Here is an 18,874-nt window from a genome sequence, read left to right on the forward strand (position 1 = left end):
AAACAACCACATATACATGCAGTGCTATACCCAAAACAATACTGGTCCCTTGAAATTCTGAACCAGCAATCCAGCAACAGTCATAAAACTGTTTTTGCAAACAAGTTACAGCCCCCAACCAAATAGGTGCTGATAAAGCAACTCAGGCAGTTTGCAGCTATTTCTCATCTATGTCCAGAACATAGGAGAAGATGAGGAAGGATTGCTTTGTATAATAGAAAAAGCAAGAAGGAAGGAACTTGATGTGGAATCTCAGTATAAGTAAATCACAGAAAACAGAAGGGCTAGAAACAGAGAGGTAAGACGAGGGCACGATTTTAGCTATATGGGCCAAATAGTTGTGACAATTATAAGGGAGCCGTTTGATTACATTTGGAAGCTGCAACCCAGTTCATGTTTATATAGGAGGTGAAGAAATAGGTTAGATCTATTAGTTATAGCTATATGGACCAAACAGTTGTGAGAATTATAAGGGAGCCTTTTGATTGCATTTGGAAGCTGCAATAATAACAATAAACTTTATTTCTACCCCGCCACCATCTCCCCAATGGGGACTCAGAGCGGCTTACATGGGGCCAAGCCCGGACAACATAATACAGCAATAAAATCAAAACATAATACAGCAATAAAATCAAAACATATACAACAAACAACAACAACATCATCAAAGTGACATTAAAAAGGGGGGGAAACATTGCAGTAAACACAATTGCGGTAATAAAGACAATGAAATAAAGACTTCATATTTCCATGCATATGTGGATAGTTCTAACAGGTAAGATTTTAAGCTATCTCCCCTCTCAATTTCAAACTGTATAGAAATGTAAACAGATTTTAAGGAATATAATGCTTTGGTCCGGTTTAAAAAGTAATGCCTTTGAAATAGTACCTCTTAATTACTTGATTGTATTGCCACCCAGAAAAAATGATTCATGTTCACACCACAACCAGTATTGTTTGCTTATTGCATTTACTACTACTGCCTTTTATCCCGATGTTCAAGGATCCATTTTGTTGGGTTTATTTCTACACTTAGCATCTTCCTTATCCAATCATCTTGCTGCACTCCATCAATGAACTCTTTCAGGGAAAGCTTTCCTGGAAAAATAGAGAAAATTTACATGTTAGGAATTTAGTAACAGCTTAAACCATTTATGGATGTGGTCATCAGTATGTATACCTCAGAGAAGGTTGGTAGGATTGCTTTAGAGCAGGAGTGTCAGACACTAGCCATAGAGTCTTTCAAGAAAATTAGGTTATAATCCAGGAACCCCATACCAATAACACTTTTGTTTTTCAGTCAAGGCCTATAAGGAAACTGCCCGAAGACTGCAAAATTAAAAGCAAACTTTGACTGCTCTTTCCTGTCAGACTTTGGAGATGATAAACATTCTCCTTCCATCAATATTTTCCTCAGTGCTGACCTTTACATGGGAAATAGAGCAAAGAAATAGATGAGCATTGTTTTTTCTACCTCCTTTTCCCCATCACTGAAATTGGGAGGAGGAAGGCATGCTAAACTTGCCATTTCCTGAAGCTGAACTATCAGTTGCTATAAACAAACTGCAAAATTTATTTATTTATTTATTTATTTGCTTTACTTCTATACCGCCTTTCTCAGCCAAAATGGCGACTCAAGGCGGTTTACATAGTAAAGGTCAACACAACAACAACAAGAAGGCAGTTAAAACACATTATACAAAACATCAGGTCAAAACAATCATAATCCTAGATATACGCCTCAGCAAACAAATCAGAATCAGAATCCGTAATCATAATCCTTTATACCAATTCCTGTGATCAATTGTATCATATTACTGTATTTCATTGCATTATTAGCCAAACGCTTGTTCGTAAAGCCAAGTCTTGACCTTCCTCCGGAATGCCAGCAATGAAGGGGCCTGTCTGATGTCCACAGGTAGGGCATTCCATAGCCGAGGGGCCACCACCGAGAAGGCCCTGTCTCTCGTCCCCGCCAACTGCGCCTGCGATGCGGGCGGGACCGAGAGCAGGGCCTCCCCAGACGATCTTGATATCAAAATTAAACCATTTTTTCACATGCTCCTGACCCTTATGCTCCTCCCAATGACAGTTGCATTTTTGTAGCAGCAGTGAGGAACTCAAAAGTTTCCTTTCAAAAATTGAATTGGGATAAGTTGCATTGTCTACTTAGCTAGGATGTTTTCATGGAAGCTTAACACTGCTCCGTGCAATGGGCCATGTTTTCCTAGTTTCACAAGATAAATAATGTAGACTGGGATCCAGAACATCTTTATAAGGGAAAGCCCCGCTGAATATTGAGGGCTTTCTTCTGAATAAACATGTAAGGTTGAGCTGTTATTTTCCAGGCTTGCATGAATGGAAGCAGGCATCCATGAACATCCACAGAACTCATTGCATTGTGCCTAGCAGTATAAAAACAAAACAATCATAGATTTTTTAGGAAGCAGCAGGCTGTATCCACTAATGTCCTTCCGCCAGTGCAAAATTTCTATTGTTTGTAGGGGGAAAATGGGCTGGGGCTGCATGTCTAGCACTTTATAAGTCTATTAGAATGAAGAGTTACAAATGGTAACAAACTATTTTAATATGTAGTCGTACAAGCTCTTTCACAAGCCATTGTAGAACACATACAGTAGAGTCTCGCTTATCCAACATAAACGGGCAGAATGTTGGAGAAGCAAAAATGTTGGATAATAAGGAGGGATTAAGGAAAAGCCTATAAAACGTCAAATGATTTTACAAATTAAGCACCAAAACATCATGTTTTACAACAAATTGATAGAAAAAGCAGTTCAATATATGGTAACATTATGTAGTAATTACTGTATTTATGAATTTAGCACCAAAACATAGCAATGTATTGAAACACCTGTGGTTCCAGGCAGGAGGCAGACTGCGTTGAATAATACAGAACGTTGGGTGAGCGAAGGTTGGATAAGCAAGACTCTACTGTAGTTTGGGAACATAGGACGTGGCCTTGCTTTAAATCCAATCACTGAAAATAGTGATTGGCAGTGGCTTTCTGGCATTTCCAGTAAGATCCTTTATTAGACTTGCCAGGGAAGTAGATGTCAAAGGTGTAATTTGTGACCTTCAGCATACAAAATATATATTTAAAATTGAACTATTTTCACCTGTGTTTGTGATGGTGATGCCAGTTTGCTAGACATTAATGGGCAATGTATGGTCCTCAGAAAGCAAATGACATCCCAGGGCCTCCATGATTCTTCCAGACTTGCTTGATCACCCTTTTTTTACCCTCTTCCCAAAAGGTGAATTGCGGCTCTTCTCTACAAGAAGTCTTCAAGAATGGGAATTTATCTTTTAAAGTAGGTTGGAAGTGTACCTGAAATTGTTTAACACCAAAATACCCCCCAAAATGGAAAGGCAAATTCATTATATCTTGTGTTGTCGAAGACTTTCATGGCCAGAATCACTAGGTTGCTGTGAGTTTTTCTGGCTGTATGGCCATGTTCCAGAAGTATTCTCTCCTGACATTTCACTCACATCTATGGCAGGCATCCTCAGAGGTTATGAGGTCTGTTGGAAATTATGTAAGTGGAGTTTATATCTTTTTCCATCTGCTGGCAACCATCTACACGTAAAAGCCAGTTCTGCCTTAATTAAGGTGTATAGCTTAGACTACAGGTGGTTGGAAGAGAAACAACCTTGACTGTTGATAATCATGGCAGTAAGACTGAAATTAGAACTGAGCATGACATTTCCGTCCCACTTTCCCCAGCATGGTTTATGTTGTATACCTAGGAAAAATACATTGCTAAACAGAGATACAAATACAATTTTGAAAAGTGGAAAATATAAATAATATATTTACCATCTTTGTTTTCATCCATTAGCTGAAATATCTTGTCACATACATCTTCTGGGGATGACAGCTGAGTATCTGTGTTTCTTGTCCATCCTTGTTTGACATTATAGACACTCTGAAAAAATATATATTTAATGTAGACACTATTATATTATTAGCATAGCACAATATACATTCCTATATTGTACTACACCAGTATACTGTAATATTATTAGTAATATTACATGTAATATGAAATATACAATTATTATACTGTATTATTGTTAGTATTATATTATTGTTAGTATTATATTATTAATATTATATGTGTATACAATATATTATATTATTAGCACAGCACAATATTAATATGTATTACTATATAATACTATATCACTATACTGTAATATTATTAGTAATATTACATGTAATATAAAAATATAATTTTAGTAGTAGTATTACATTATATTACATTATAATATTATCAATATTATATGTGTATACAATATATTATATTATTAGCACAGCACATCAGTAATATTTTAATACTATAATATATTAATATATGAGCCTTAAAGTGCCAGTTTTGTATTATATGTACAAAAATAGAAAGGACACATCTTTGCTCCAAGGAGCTTAGTCTAGATGCCATACAGTTATTTGTTTTTCATCCAGCTATACATCTGATCTAAAAGCCATTTTTGCAATTGATATTAGTGACATGTGAATAGGCTCAACCAGTCCCATAGCTTGGTGTGCCCTAAGATATTACTTTGACTCTCCTGTTCAACAACAACAACAAAACTCAAAATTATCTTAAATTTAAAACATTAAATACAAAAAAATTACCTTGAGCATTTTCTGTAGTTCATGCTTGTCAAGAAAGCCATTTCCATCTGTATCATACACTTTAAATAACCATTTCAGTTTGTGCTCAAGTTTGCCTCTTAGAACTAGATTTAAAACTGCTACATATTCCAAAAAGTCTATCTTATTATCCTGAAATGTTAAAAGAGAAATAATTCCAAAACTTTTATTAGGAAGCATACCAAAATATAAATAGCCCAAAAGAGCAGCAGAAGCACTGCATTTGTGTGGTATGTCTGGGAAATCAGACACCATAGCGACCTAAATCCACCCACAAGGAAATCTCCTATATTCAACACTCTTTTAAACTAATACTCACCCCATTCCTGTCGAAGGATTTAAATGCACTTTCAGCATATTCCGATGCCTCACTCTGGCTGGTGATGCCAAAAAACTGCTTGAATTCATGCAGATAAAGACCACCACTGGGACATTCTACAACAAACTTCTTGTACAAATCCTGTAGTTCTGCCACTTCAATTCCTTTCATGTTACAAGTGTGGTATTGTCCCATTTTGTAAGAAGTGCAAGCCCTTAAGAGGTTTCCAAATGTTTATATTCCTCTCTGAGAACATAAGTGACATCTGTTGATGTTCTTCAGCAAAGAGCTTTAAGCCAGAATAATGGGTTGCTCTTCTAATCCAAACATAATGCCTTTCTCATCGTGTTTCATTGTGTGTTACATAATACTTCAAATATATTTTATCTTTGAAGAACAGGTTGCGTAACAAGTATGTTTCCTGAATTTTAATAGTGGTTTAGTTGTTGCTGGTGGATCCATGCTGATGATGTGATGAATCTAAATTTTAGTTTGATTAAAAAAAAACTACTCAGGATGCTGAACCCTAGGCCCCAAACATGTTCAGCACCTTGGATTGGTCCACCAGAATACTATACCTGAAGTAGATTTTACCATCCCAATAACATAGGCACCAGGTGCCAAAATATAATTATTTTGCCAAATCACATACACATCTTAGATTGCCAACCAGACCACAGACATGTCTCCCTATACAAATGTTGAACTAGGCAGCAATTTGACCACTCTGGCATCCTGCTTCTGTAAATGGGATAGGTCTACTTGACTACATCACTTCACTTTTTGCAGTGTAGGATTCCTGCACAAAGCAGTTGACTCTCCACATTGATTGGATTTAGACATATAGGCCCCATGCAAAAGTAGAACAACTGTGTTTTTTTTAAAAAAAAAAAAAGATTGGGGGCTTTTTTCTGAGAGAACATCTGTGTAGGTCCTCCAGACTGACTTCTGACAGAAGTTGATCATAGAATCACACAGGAGGACCCAGAGATTGCTAGGGACTTATTCCCTCTAGGAATCTCTAGCTCCTCCAGGATGACTCTATCATGAACTTCCATTAGAGCTTGGCCATAGAGTCTCACTGAAGGACCTAGAGATTCCTAGAGAACGCATTTTAATCAAATTCACAAATAATCAAAAGTCAAACCTGCAAATATGGAGGGCCAACTGTATTACAAGTCAACTGATGCCTTATAAATATTGTCTGTTGTCCATCAAGAGGCACACAAACACAAAAGTAAAGTGAATAAGAACTTAAAAATAATGACCACTAGAGTGCAGTCTTTGAAAAATGATGATAAATGTTTTGTCATACACCCATCAGACATTTTTATTGGGCCCTAACAACATGTAATGCTGAGGAATGGCCAGGAGTGCTCTGAAAACACATGCCTGGACTCATACAAACTTTGAGTGCATATTCATGCTATAAATTCCGCTTTATGGTACATTTTTGGATGAGAGAGTTCACTGGGTTGTTGTAGGTTTTCCGGGCTATATGGCCCGGAAAACCTACAACAACCCAGTGATTCCGGCCATGAAAGCCTTCAACAATATAGAAAGTTCACTCTCAAGATTCTAGTGTATCTTTCAAAGGTGTATGTACTTATGGACAAAGCAAGATATTTGTTTCATAAGCAACCAGTTTAAAAAGTGAACAAATTCAATCTAGATCAGAACAGTGGACAAGCTCCACTTTTCTTTACGTGTTTTCCTGCTTAAAATCTCCCCCCACTTGACATACCTGAAATTTGACTTTGGCACAGAACATATAGGTTTACATGGAAGGGATCACTGTATGTTTTTTAGTTCAGTTCTATTCTTTCCTACAGAAATCAGGCACTCATGACCTTTCTAAACTCTTGTATTTAAGTCAAAGAGCTGAAAAGTTATTTTTCTGTATAAAGCCAAGAGCAAATGTGATGCCCTCATTATCCTGAACTAAAGCAAACAGAATTTAAGTCCTACCAGTTTACTTTGTCATCTGAGGAAGAACATCCCGCGTGTGCCTCTCCACTTTTCTGGAAGCATCAGTACAATAAGATTAAATAGCTAACAATGTGTGATTCTTTGCTGCACATGAAATCTCATTCTTCTTAATGTACTATCTAATGTAGCTGTATAATGGCACCAAGTCACTTGTCAATTTAACAGCGACTGCATTCATTTAATGGAGAATAAATATTCAAAACTTTTCTTTAACAAGAAACACGCAGATATGGTTTGCCATCACCTTCCTCTAAATATAGCCTGCTGTACTCCCTCTCCCTCAATACTGTCTATTTTTTAAAAAATTAAATTTATGTCAGCTGATTACTATATCAGATGAAAACAGCTACATGGATTTTTACCAGATTTCAAAAGTATGTTTGGGATGGTTCAACTTGAACTTCCACCCCATTCCATGAGCAGTCTCTCATGCAACAGGCAAAAACTGGAGCCCTGCAGAGATTCTCCATTACACTCCCGGGTGGGATTGTCAGCCAACTGCTTCCTTGTTGAAAGGGATATAGAGCTCTTGCTCACAGTGGCTGCTTCCCAGCAATTGGAGCTTGGGAGATTTTCATGGTCCCTATGTAGCTCATAAACTGGAGGCTATTTAGGGGCAGTAATGTGAAACAGTTCCATAACCCTAAGTTTTACATCCGTAAATGCTATACTGTACATGTTTCTGACCAATCTCTCCTTCGCTTTTCTGGGACTAAAACAGGCATGGACAAGCTTTGGCCCTCCAGGGGTTTTGGACTTCAACTCCCACAATTCCTAACAGCCAGCTAGCTGCCTGAGACTTCAGAGAGTTGAAGTCCAAAACACCTGGAGGGCCAAAGTTTCCCCATGCCTGGTCTAAAATCAACAGCTTAATCTTGAGTCAGGTTGGATTTTTCATCTTAATGGAATCTATAATGTACAATGACAAACAATGATACACTGATCATATGTAACAATAATTCCTTTGCCAACATGCATTTAGAAATGTTAAAATACAGTACATCAATGCAATTATCCTAGCATTACTTATGGGCATCTTTCCATTATAAATCAGTGGAGTCATAACTCCCAGGTCAGAGAGCTTATTAGTTTGCTCTGGAAATTATCCAAGATATGAACCTTTGAGGGAATATAGGGATAGGATTCAGTAGCTTGGATCTCTCTTTTAATATCTGGAATTGACTTACTGTTCCACAAACATACTAGTCATCGGCTGCCAGAGTTCCTAATTCAGTAGTGCCACCAGTGTTGCAGACTCAATGACCAGTGAATACCACCATTTCTGAATACTCCTCCTTCCATCTAGTGCACTTCTTTCAGTTCCCAAGAGAAAAATCAAAACTGTCATGATCAAAGACCATTTCTTTGCAATAAATATCTCCAGTGTTATGCTCAATGCAAAAAGCATTGAGCATAACACTGGTGCAGTTTAACTGTGTTTCTGTTATGAATTCTGGATTATGTCATTTGTAGAAACTGGCCGATACAATATGGTGGTTTTGAGTAAAATTAGCACAGTTTTTTTAATTGCTGAGATATGTCAATGGCACTTTCCCCCCAGCTGTAACACTGCAAAGCTTAGGATAACTTTGTGAAAGAAAGACTTGGAAAATAAAACATGTTTGCAAGGTTTTATTTTATGTTATGCATAAGCAAAAAACAATAATTATATGATTCCATTCTCATACAGAGTTTAATTAAGGAAGCAATTGTCTAGCATTTAGAGATACCTTACCAATTAAAGCTTCACATAACTAGTACATTACTAGACATTGTTCTTTATACATAATATCTGTATCAAATGTGAGGACACAAGGGAGGCACTGAAGAAAGCAGAGATACAACTGAGATTAGTGTAAACACTAGACACACAATCTGAAGACAGGATGAACCAAGATCCTAAAGGGATGTTTGGGCTTCTGATCTTGGAATACATAAAAAAGCAAACTAGACAATAGACTAAACCCTGAAGGACATCATCTTACTTATGGCCAATGGCTATGCATGGCAATAATATATGATGTTTATATGAAGCATGCTTTTAAAAGAATTGCAGTGTCATAATATAATATAATCTCTAGCCAATCCTCTTTGGAAGTATTGTTAAGACAAAATGTTGCCAAGTTGGAAAGAAGTTGCAAAGAAGTAGAGATTTTCCTACCAGCACAACAAGTTGAAGGGCAATCTCTTAATGAGTATTAAGTACATTTTTAAAAGAAATAAATTTATATTTTCTATTTGATTTTAGAAGGTGAGCGTCTGGACCACTGTCTACAAAGAAGCTATGATGAGACTTCTTAGCCACTGTTTGTATATGCTTTAGCATTACACAGGTATCCTGTACAACATCTGAATCCAAAGCTTTGGGACTTGTAGTAAGCCCCAACCTTGTCTAGATTGCATTCAGAGTACTTCCAGCAGTCAAAGACATTTTTTGTACCTTAAAAAGAAAAAAGAGATGGTATGTTAATTTGTGTTTCTGTAAAAAAAAAAAAAAGATAGAAAATGAAGGAGGAGGGGAAAGAGGTTAAAATATCTGTTGGACCCTTCATAAAAAGACATTTTAAATAAGATTTTGTTTTTCTATTGTGTGTTTTTACTGAGAACTGTTGTTGCTGTTTTTAGCTTATGGCAACCCTAAGGAGAACCTATCATGCAATGTGTTTTCACGGCCAAGAAGAGAATCAAACCCTAATCTCCGGAGTCATAATCTAACTCTCAAACCACTACCACACTGGTTCAACCAGCCAATTAAAGACTGTCTCTTTGGTGAAGTAAATAGATATCTGTAATAGATACAAGCAGTCCCCAAGTTACGAACAAGATTAGTTCTGTAGGTTTGTTCTTAAGTTGAGTTTGTATGTAAGTCAGAAAAGGTACATTTTGTAAGTGTAACTCCAGACACACACACACACACACATATATGTATATATATATAGTGTTGGACAGCATGGGGAAGGGTCAGTACCCCTCAGGAGTTTGTTTTTCTGTCTGTGCTCCTATTCAGAAGATTTCACCATTCTTTATGTCCTTGTGATAATTGGATTTTGAAAAATGTGGCTTGTTGTGGAAACATGGATTGGTGATAAAGCTTCAGTGGAAGCTTTCAGTGGAAGCTTCATTGCCCCATGATAACTCTTCCAGTAGTGAATTTTGCCTTCCAAGGGATAGATTTCTTTCACTTCCTCTCATCTCAGCCCCATTCTTAACCAAGAGTTGTTTGTAAGTTGAATGTTTGTAGCTTGGGGACTTCCTGTATATCTATGCATACACTCCCTTCCTGTCAAGAATAGTGGGCTATGGGATATCACAAGGAAAGCAGGAGTAATAAAAGGTGGAATACTTACCAAGATTTACCGCAATGCAGGCATCTTTCCCAGCTGGGCATGTCACAGTCTTTTTGCATGGACCACGAGCACATTTATAACATTTCACAGCACTTCCTAAACAAAATGAAAAAGATGTATTTTATTTACATCCTACATTTCTTCTGGGACAGGACACAAAGAGACTCACGTGTATTTATTTGTTATGTTTTTTATGCCGCCTTTCTCCCAAAGTGAGAACCAGAGTGGGATATTAAGTTACTAATTTGATACAAAACTTTTTTTACAAAAATCCGTTAAACTAAAACATTAGCAGCTTAGTTACTTGGTGTGCAGTGTACTTATGCCTTTTCCTTCCCATCCAGCTTAAAAGTCAAGATGACAAAAAACTGGCAGTGCAAGGAATTTCTTATGATAACATAAGGTTGTGGAAGCCTTTGGATAAAGGGGCAGCTTAATTCTACTGCAACTGAGATGTGTGAAGTCCCAGGAACACATTGTAATTACCTCCCACTCATAAAAGTCCTTTATTCACCATGTCTGAGAACAATTGCTGTGAAAAGACAGCTCTCATGGTACTATGCAAATGGATCTATCTCTTCCGGCAGGTCTACCCAGATAGTTTTAATGATGAATTTTAAACTTCCACTCTATGCCTAACTTTCGTTTTGTGTATTTTGATATGTATTTTGTGGAAATCTGTTTTAATATGTGTGTTCTACTGAGTGTTTTTAAATGATGATGTGTTTTGATTATGTGTTTTGGAAATGTAGCCCACCTCAGGCCGTGGGAAGAGGTGGGTAAGAAATAATAATAATAATAATAATAATAATAATAATAATAATAATGTCCAGAGGTCCACTGCAAAACCTCTTGATTGAAGTTCTTTAATGAGAGAATATCTCAGATTAATAGTTTGGTATTGGACTGATCCTAGATATACAAACTCCAGTATGTACACTCCATATGAAAGTCCCCTTAATAGGGAACAATCCACTTAGCACTTACAGAAGGTACAACAGAATATAGGAAGATCCATTTAAGAAAGGTGGTCAGACTAATTTGGAAACTCTGACCAAAATAAATCCTGCTCATATTGTTCTCAAAGTAGTCAACACTGAGTGTGCTTGCTGGCCCAAAAGGTACTGCTTGAAAATATAACTTTTGGTATAGAACAGGGCTGAAACTTCTGTTTATATTACAAATTTCTCAAAATTAGTTTTGTTATTCTAGTCCTGTTCTCCCCAAAGCAGATTTTGATTGTCTGCGCTGAAGAAGAGCCTACTTCACTCCTGTAGACTATCTTCTTCACGGAGTAGGGTCAATCTACTACTTTGCCATTTTCTTAGTAGTGGGAGAGAAAAACTTTACGATCCAAATCTTCACCAACCCAGAACATGCTCTGCTGAGCCATCCCTCAGAAATGAGATGCCCCATTCTCTCTGTTTCTCTGCTTGGTCTTTTCCTAGAGCTTTGCAAGGTTTTATTGAAGCACTCAAATACTTACCAGACTGGCAGAACAATACCAGAACAAAGGCAATGAGCAAAGCAGAGATGAAAAAAGACTTCATCTTTTCAGACAGTGTTTTCTTATTAACCTGTAAAGTCAACAAATTTGGATTTTGAACTGGATGTTCTGAAACAAGATTGATTTCTATGAGCATGAAATCAGAACCAAGCAAAAGTTTTTGTATTCTAAGTGTCAGTTTCTAATCTCATTGCTAAATAACAAAGGCTTGAAAATACTGTGTGCACCCAACAGTTGACAAGCTCTTAGAAGTAGTAGAAAGAAAGAGTTTAAGAGTTTAAGGTTTGGAGGAATCCCAAGGAAAACTTTGATCTGTCTCACACTTATCTTTCCTGATGGTTAGGAGAATGAGACAAAATTGCACAAATGACAAAGTTCAGATATTACCAATATAAGTTCTGGTGAACTCTATCACAGGACTATTTAGCACTATTCCAATTCTGCATATTTAAAATCCAGTTGCCTAATTTGGTACAATATTCCCATAATGACATGCTGTATAAAATATATATTAGAGAATGCGCTACAGAAATTGCACAAACTATTCTGAATTAAAGGAAGTCATGCGTATTGTTATTTCCATAAGAAAGAGGGAAGCATGAAGTCATCAATTCTAGATTCTAATGTTACCTAATTGCACCACTGTAAGTGGCCACAGAAAAGGCAAAAGGTGATGGAGTAAGTGGTGGGGCGAGAAAGAAATAAAATAGATGGGAGATCAAAGTCTTTGCTATCACAACACTAGCTAAGACTGAGATTTTGGACATACTGACTAGCAAATAAGCTCCACTGAAATATACTTTGGAACAGAGGACCTACTGTACTATTAGTATTCACACATTCATGTTGACCAGTGAATTACGACCTCTGTAGATCTTCCTACTGTCCTGACATCTTTTGCTTTTCTAGCCTCCTAACTGTGCTGGTGCTACTAATTGAGATGCTGTAACTTGCCCCATCACTATCTTGAAACAGGAACATATTTGCAGGTAGACTGTAGAATTAATGCAGTTTGACAGTACTTTAAATGCCAATGCTAAGAAATCATGGGAGATGTAGATTGTCAACATTTGTAACCTCCTCTTCTAAAGAGTGCTGGTGTTTCACCAAACTATAACCTCCAGGATTCCATCGTATTTAACCAAGATAGTTAAAGTGATGTAAGCCACCTTGAGTCCCCTTTGGGGTCAAAAAAGGTGGGATATAAATATAATAAATAAATAAATGTCAAACTCCATTAATTCTTCAGTGTAGAACCATCCCTAGTTGCAGTCCTCAGCCTTATCTGTTCAAGCCAGTTTTGTTCCCTGCTACCTTGCCCTTTTATACTATTTTATACCATTAATAGGGATGTAATTGTTTTCTAAAATTTAGACTCAGTCCTACTTCTCCAAGTAATATGGCTACACCTGAGTACTATGTAGTTCTTTCTGAATCTCCCGATTTTCTCTAAAGAGCTGCACTCTGTTGGGTTATTTTTAAGACATTGCATTGTAGCAATTAATCCCAAGTTCTATATGCCCAACTCACTTGTTTTCATCCCGATAGCCCACTTACTTTCTGGTTCTCTCCAAAGATGGGGAAAACAGTTATAACAGAGGATGTATAAAGCAAGGCTTAGACAGCAGTGAAGAAGAAAAAGCAAAGCAAAAGCCACTTGCCAGTGTAACTCCTTGCCAGACTTGCTGGTTGAAGACCCGATCCACACCTTCCTTGCTCTGCCTGGCCAGAAGATTTTATATAGCCAAGAAGGGCAAGTTTATTGACCAAAGGCGGATAATTACCTAATCCCTTTTATTGAACTATGTAATAACAGCAGATGGAAAACGTGTTAATCTTTTATTTATAAAAGGTGAGTGCCAACTTTGTTTAGTAAGATCAATGGTTTTAAAAAGTTTGTTGCTTTTATTCCAGCAAGAGCAGCTATTTTTGATGTTGATGATGTGTTATGTTCTTATATGTTTTCAGTAATTGCAATTGTTCTATTTTAAGTTATGTTAATTTGACCTATGTACTATTGTTTTTTGTATTGTTTAAACTGTTACTTGCTGTAAGCCGCCCTGAGTCCCTTTCCGGGAGAGGAGGCGGGATAAAGATAAAACTTATTATTATTATTCAAACTTAGTATTGTTCAAAAAATACACATAGCCCTCTCTATAGCAGCCTTCCCACAATTTAATATTTTAGATAGGGCATGAAGTTGAGAGATATTGTAATGTGGGAGAATCCTGCTTTGTGCTGGTGAAACGTTTCAGGACTTCCCTTGTTTATCCAGCCTCTAGTTGACTTAGGCCCCATCCCCTAGCCTGGGACAGTCCATGGTCTTTAAATGAGTAGTGTTGCTTAGGGCTCAGCCCTAAGACATAGGTTTTCTCAAGATCTCCCTCCATGGGTAGTTGGAAACATTATTTTCCTGCAGTTGAAATACATTTGCTCCTTCTGTCTCAAACCCTGCACCCTTTCTAGCTAGTCATGTGGCTATATAATGTTTGCACAGACTTTTAACCAGAACCACATTTTAATACACCCTATGTATTTGCATATGATTTGTCATCAGTCTGCTTCTTATCTAAATCCAAAGTGTTGACAGTTGGAAATGTCCTTGCTGCTAAATCCCACACAAGGAAATGCTTTTTGAGCTAAGGGCATCACTTCCAAACAAATTTAGCAATATATTTCATTTCACCCTATTCATGCCAGCAATGCTTCAAAAGAAGATTCAATTGTTGTTCGTTTTTTTTTAAATTATTTATTTATTTCAAAGTTTTATATACCGACCTTCTCGCCTCTTTTGAGGGACTCAGACCGGTTTCCAGCCATAAAAACACATACAATCGGTAAAACATCATAGTTCATATTACAATAACACATTAAAACAAGAAATATATTCAAAAACTACAGTGGTCAGTTGTCATACTAAAATCAATTATACATCATCTTCCATCCATATCTAAATGTCAGGAGAGAAGGGGCGGTTCTGATCTCCGGTGGGAGAGAGTTCCAGAGTCATGGGGCCACCACCGAGAAGGCCCTGTCCCTCGTCCCCACCAGACGCGCTTGTGAGGCCAGTGGGACCGAGAGCAGGGCCTCTCCAGATGATCTTAATAATCTTGATGGTTCATAGGGGAGAACACGTTCAGAGAGGTAAACAGTGCCGGAGTTGTTTAGGGCTTTATAGGTTAACACCAGCACTTTGAATTGTTCTCGGAAGCTAATTGGCAGCCAGTGGAGCTGGTGTAACTGCGGAGTGGTGTGCTCCCTGTACCCAGCACCCATTAGTAGTCTGGCTGCCGAGCATTGGGACTAGCTGCAGCTTCCGGGCAGTCTTCAGAGGCAACCCCACGTAGAGAGCGTTGCAGTAATCTAAACAGGATGTAACCAAAGCATGGACCACCATGGCCAAGTCAGACTTCCCAAGGTACAGGCACAGCTGGCACACAAGTTTTAGTTGTGCAAAAGCTCCCCTGACCACCTCCGAGACCTGGGGCTCCAGGCTCAGCGATGAGTCTAGGAGAACTCCCAGACTGTGAACCTGCGCCTTTAGGGGGAGTGTGACCCCGTCCAGCACAGGCTGTAACCCTATACCCTGTTCGGCCTTACGACTTACCAGGAGTACCTCTGTCTTGTCTGGATTTAGTTTCAATCTGTTGTCCCTCATCCAGTCCGTTACAGCGGCCAAGCGGCCGTTCAGGACTTGAACGGCCTCCTTAGTAGCAGGTGGAAAGGAGTGATAGAGTTGGACATCATCTGTGTACAGATGACACCGCACCCCAAAACTCCGCACCCCAAAAAATCTGTGATAGCAGCTGTTATTTGGTGACTCCACTGAAGGTGTGAACAGTCGATCAGGCCAGATCTAACCGGATTCAGTTGTGTCCACACCTCCAAAATACCGTACATTCAATTGACTTGCATTAATGGATGGATTCAGTGCTTCTGCTTCCAATAAAGCTCAGATTATCTGGGCTCCCTATAGCTGAGTGTTTGTGTGTGTGTCAGAAGTGACTTGAGAAACTGCAAGTCACTTCTGGTGTGAGAGAATTGGCCATCTGCAGGGACTTTGATCAGGGGACGCCATCTTTTACCATCATGTGAGAGCCTTCTCTCATGTCTCCATGTGGGAAGCTGGAGCTGACAGATGGGATCTCACCCCATTTCATGGATTAAAACCACTGACCTTCAGGCCAGCAGGTCAGCCAGCACAAGGGTTTAACTCACTGTGCCACTGTGACTCCTAGCTGAGTTGTGAATCCACTTTATTTCAGCCATGTAGATATGCCGTCTTCTTGCCTATTGTCAGGGAAGTATGTATTCTTATGTAAGTCATTGATGTAGCATATTGGCCCTATATTTTTCCTACTGAAAATAAACATACTACTTTCTCAGACTTGACAAAACTATGGTTTATTGGGTGCATCAAGATGGGCTGAAATAGGAAAAACACATTTGGAAGAATAAACAATTCTGTTAGCGTGTTCCCTCCCAAAAGAGTTTGAATTATGACTCAATGTTTACCTTCCCTATTATCCACTTTTTCACAGAATTTTGTTTCTGAAGCATTAACTCTGTAAAGTACTTTGTCAGGTTAAATATTTAAAAGTTGGGAAACACTGCCTAAATCCAATGGTTTACTATCATTTTTGTATCCTTAAAACAAAGCTTTGGTAAATCATAATTGATACTAAGGTCATTCTTTATTGTTATGATACTTGAGACCCACATTGCTAGGTGATTGAGTCTTTAAGAATGGACACTCTGTTGTATTTGTATTATAAACTGGAAAACTGTCCTGAAAAGTATTTTGATTCTGAGGTATTGTTAGAGAAGTGAATCCTCTTCTTCCCTCACTTGTATTCCTTCCCTGATTCCCCAAGATAATTAGCTTAGGGTGCAAACCCAAACCCATTTACAAATGGAGCAAGTTCATTTGACTTTCCCTCTAAATAAACATGTATAAGACTGAGCAGTTATTTTGAGTCCCTCATGACTGAACACAACTAAGCATCCCATATGGACCTGTAAAATTAAAATACTTAGTTTTTTAGGAAGCAGAATACTTCTGTCCTTCTTTAGTACTACTACTCTATATGCCATCACACAATACCTTTTTCTTTCTTTCAACCAAGCACCATAGCTTCATTTCCTGATAATGCTTTTGGATCTACAGGGCAAGGGAAAACATCAAATTCCAGTCCTCTCAGGTAGTGATTCTGCTTTTTGATTAGAAATTTTACTGGAGAAAGGGAGGAATTGTTATCAAGTCATGGTATCAACCCCCCAAAATATTTATAGTTCATCAAGAGAGATCAAGCAAGCATATTTTTTCCCTTTTTATTAAAAACCTTTTTCGAAAGTCCAAAGTTGCAAAATTCCAGAATGCTAGAGGTTCTGAAATGGACCTAGCAGCAGCTGTACCCTACAAACTCTTATCAATTCTAACCCTTCAATAAAATGTATCAATTTCTTGATTTTTGTATAACTTGTATCTTTTATATACTGTGTACTGTGTCAATTCCTTATATGAAGTGTATAAACTGTTTCTAACATATGTATCAAAATGTAGCTTGAAGGCAAACATGTCTCCATGACCCAATTTAACTTCCTATGACAGCAGCCAAGTCCTTGATTGTCTAAAATCACAATTTTTGTTTTTTGGGTCTGGCACATTTGTCTCACGCAAAACAGAACAGTTGAATTCATCAATGACTTACCAGCATATCTTCACCATTATTTCCTCATGGGACGTCTCTGCAACAGATTGGTTCCTTCAACAGACCAATCTCTGGCTGCCAATCTTCCCACCATGGCAATCTCCTTCTGAAGGCTGTGACTTCAAGGGAACCCCCAGCCAATCCTGGCACAGATTCTAGCCTGCAGCTTTTTCACCAAATCAAGGGAAGGAGTGGGAAGTCTGAATAGGTGTCAGAACTGGGGAAATATGAAACTATCTCTACGGGGAAGAATAGCAACCATAAAAATGTCAATACTCCCAAAATTGGTATTTTTATTCCAAAACTTACCAATAATCAGAAACCAAAAAATGTTAAACGATTGGAAAAAAGACATAATGAGGTTCATTTGGCAAAAAAAAAACCAAACCAAAAAAAAACAAGGATAAACTACAAAAATATGATAGAAGGAAAAAGTAAAAGAGGCCTGGCAACCCCAGATATTAAGTCATATCATGATGCCTGTGCGCTGATCTGGATAAGAGATTGAACTAAATTAGAGAAGCAAAAAATCTTAAACTTAGAAGGAGAAGGGCTAAGACTAGGATGGCACGCATATGTTGGATATGAGAAGGAAAAATTAGAAAAAAAATTGGAAATCATTTTATTTGGTCTTTCCTAATAAAAATTTGGAATAAACACAAAAATAAATTCTATAAAAAAATGCCAATGTGGCTTTCGCCCCTGGAAGCATCGCAAAGAAGAATAAAGGGATGGTTTGATTGGCCCAAATATAAAGATATAATAAGAAAAGAAAGAGGAGAATTTAAGATGAAAACCCAAGAAGAATTAAAAAGTATAAATGACAGAATCTCCTGGTTCCAATACGCACAAACCAAAGAACACTTTAAGAAAGACAAAGAAAAAGGTTGAAGAAGGAAAAGGCTTTTGGGACAAAATAATGCAAACAGAAAATAAACTAATATCTAAAATATATAAGAAACTTGTAGAAGAAGAAAATAACAAAGAAGAAAGGAAAAATTATATGGAAAAATGGAGGGATAATCTGGAAAGAGAAAGAAAGAAAGAAGAATTGGAAGAAGTATGGAATAAAAAATTAAAATATTCAAAAGCAACTGAAATTAAAGAAAATTGGATCAAGATGGCACATAGGTGGTACATCACACCGCATAGAATAGGAAAATTCAATAAAAATGCAAACACAAAATGTTGGAAATGTGGAACACAAGAAGGGACGTACTACCACCTATGGTGGACTTCCCAAAGGCAACATCATATTGGAAAATGATACATAAAACACTACAAAAAATACTAGAGATAAATATACCTCAAAAACCAGAAACC

At 37.6% G+C, this 18,874-nt stretch overlaps 2 protein-coding genes across 3 annotated transcripts; both read right to left on the reverse strand.

Annotated features, from left to right (window-relative positions):
- Nucleotides 1-674: 674 nt before the first annotated feature.
- On the reverse strand, nt 675-5,379 carry LOC132761854 (guanylyl cyclase-activating protein 2-like). Its single transcript, XM_060754909.2, has 4 exons — nt 4,998-5,379; nt 4,661-4,810; nt 3,839-3,947; nt 675-1,098 (listed from the first exon to the last, which is right to left on the reverse strand). Exons 1-4 carry the CDS (start codon nt 5,190-5,192, stop codon nt 977-979), a joined length of 576 nt encoding a protein of 191 aa, XP_060610892.2. The 5' UTR covers nt 5,193-5,379; the 3' UTR covers nt 675-976.
- Nucleotides 5,380-8,573: 3,194 nt separating this feature from the next.
- On the reverse strand, nt 8,574-18,199 carry LOC132761853 (CD59 glycoprotein-like). Of its 2 annotated transcripts, none has more exons than XM_067462714.1 (4): nt 17,552-18,199; nt 11,820-11,910; nt 10,334-10,429; nt 8,574-9,426 (listed from the first exon to the last, which is right to left on the reverse strand). In XM_067462714.1, exons 1-4 carry the CDS (start codon nt 17,555-17,557, stop codon nt 9,284-9,286), a joined length of 336 nt encoding a protein of 111 aa, XP_067318815.1. In that variant the 5' UTR covers nt 17,558-18,199; the 3' UTR covers nt 8,574-9,283. The 2 variants fall into 2 exon arrangements, with proteins under 2 accessions (XP_067318815.1, XP_067318816.1); XM_067462715.1 differs by lacking the exon at nt 17,552-18,199 and adding an exon at nt 13,502-13,597.
- Nucleotides 18,200-18,874: the final 675 nt, after the last annotated feature.

Source organism: Anolis sagrei, chromosome 1 (assembly GCF_037176765.1).
Source record: "Anolis sagrei isolate rAnoSag1 chromosome 1, rAnoSag1.mat, whole genome shotgun sequence".
In the NCBI taxonomy this organism is placed as follows: domain Eukaryota; kingdom Metazoa; phylum Chordata; class Lepidosauria; order Squamata; family Dactyloidae; genus Anolis; species Anolis sagrei.

Excerpts from the sequence above, each read along its gene's own strand:
- LOC132761854 (XM_060754909.2), bottom strand. The coding sequence starts at position 5,192 with ATGGGACAATACCACACTTGTAACATGAAAGGAATTGAAGTGGCAGAA. Across the intron at positions 3,948-4,660 it reads AACTACAGAAAATGCTCAAG|AGTGTCTATAATGTCAAACA; the intron begins GTAATTTTTTTG and ends ATATTTTTTCAG. Across the intron at positions 1,099-3,838 it reads AATGGATGAAAACAAAGATG|GAAAGCTTTCCCTGAAAGAG; the intron begins GTAAATATATTA and ends CTATTTTTCCAG.
- LOC132761853 (XM_067462714.1), bottom strand. Across the intron at positions 10,430-11,819 it reads GGTATTGTTCTGCCAGTCTG|GAAGTGCTGTGAAATGTTAT; the intron begins GTAAGTATTTGA and ends CATTTTGTTTAG. Across the intron at positions 9,427-10,333 it reads CTGCATTGCGGTAAATCTTG|GTACAAAAAATGTCTTTGAC; the intron begins GTAAGTATTCCA and ends TTTCTTTTTAAG.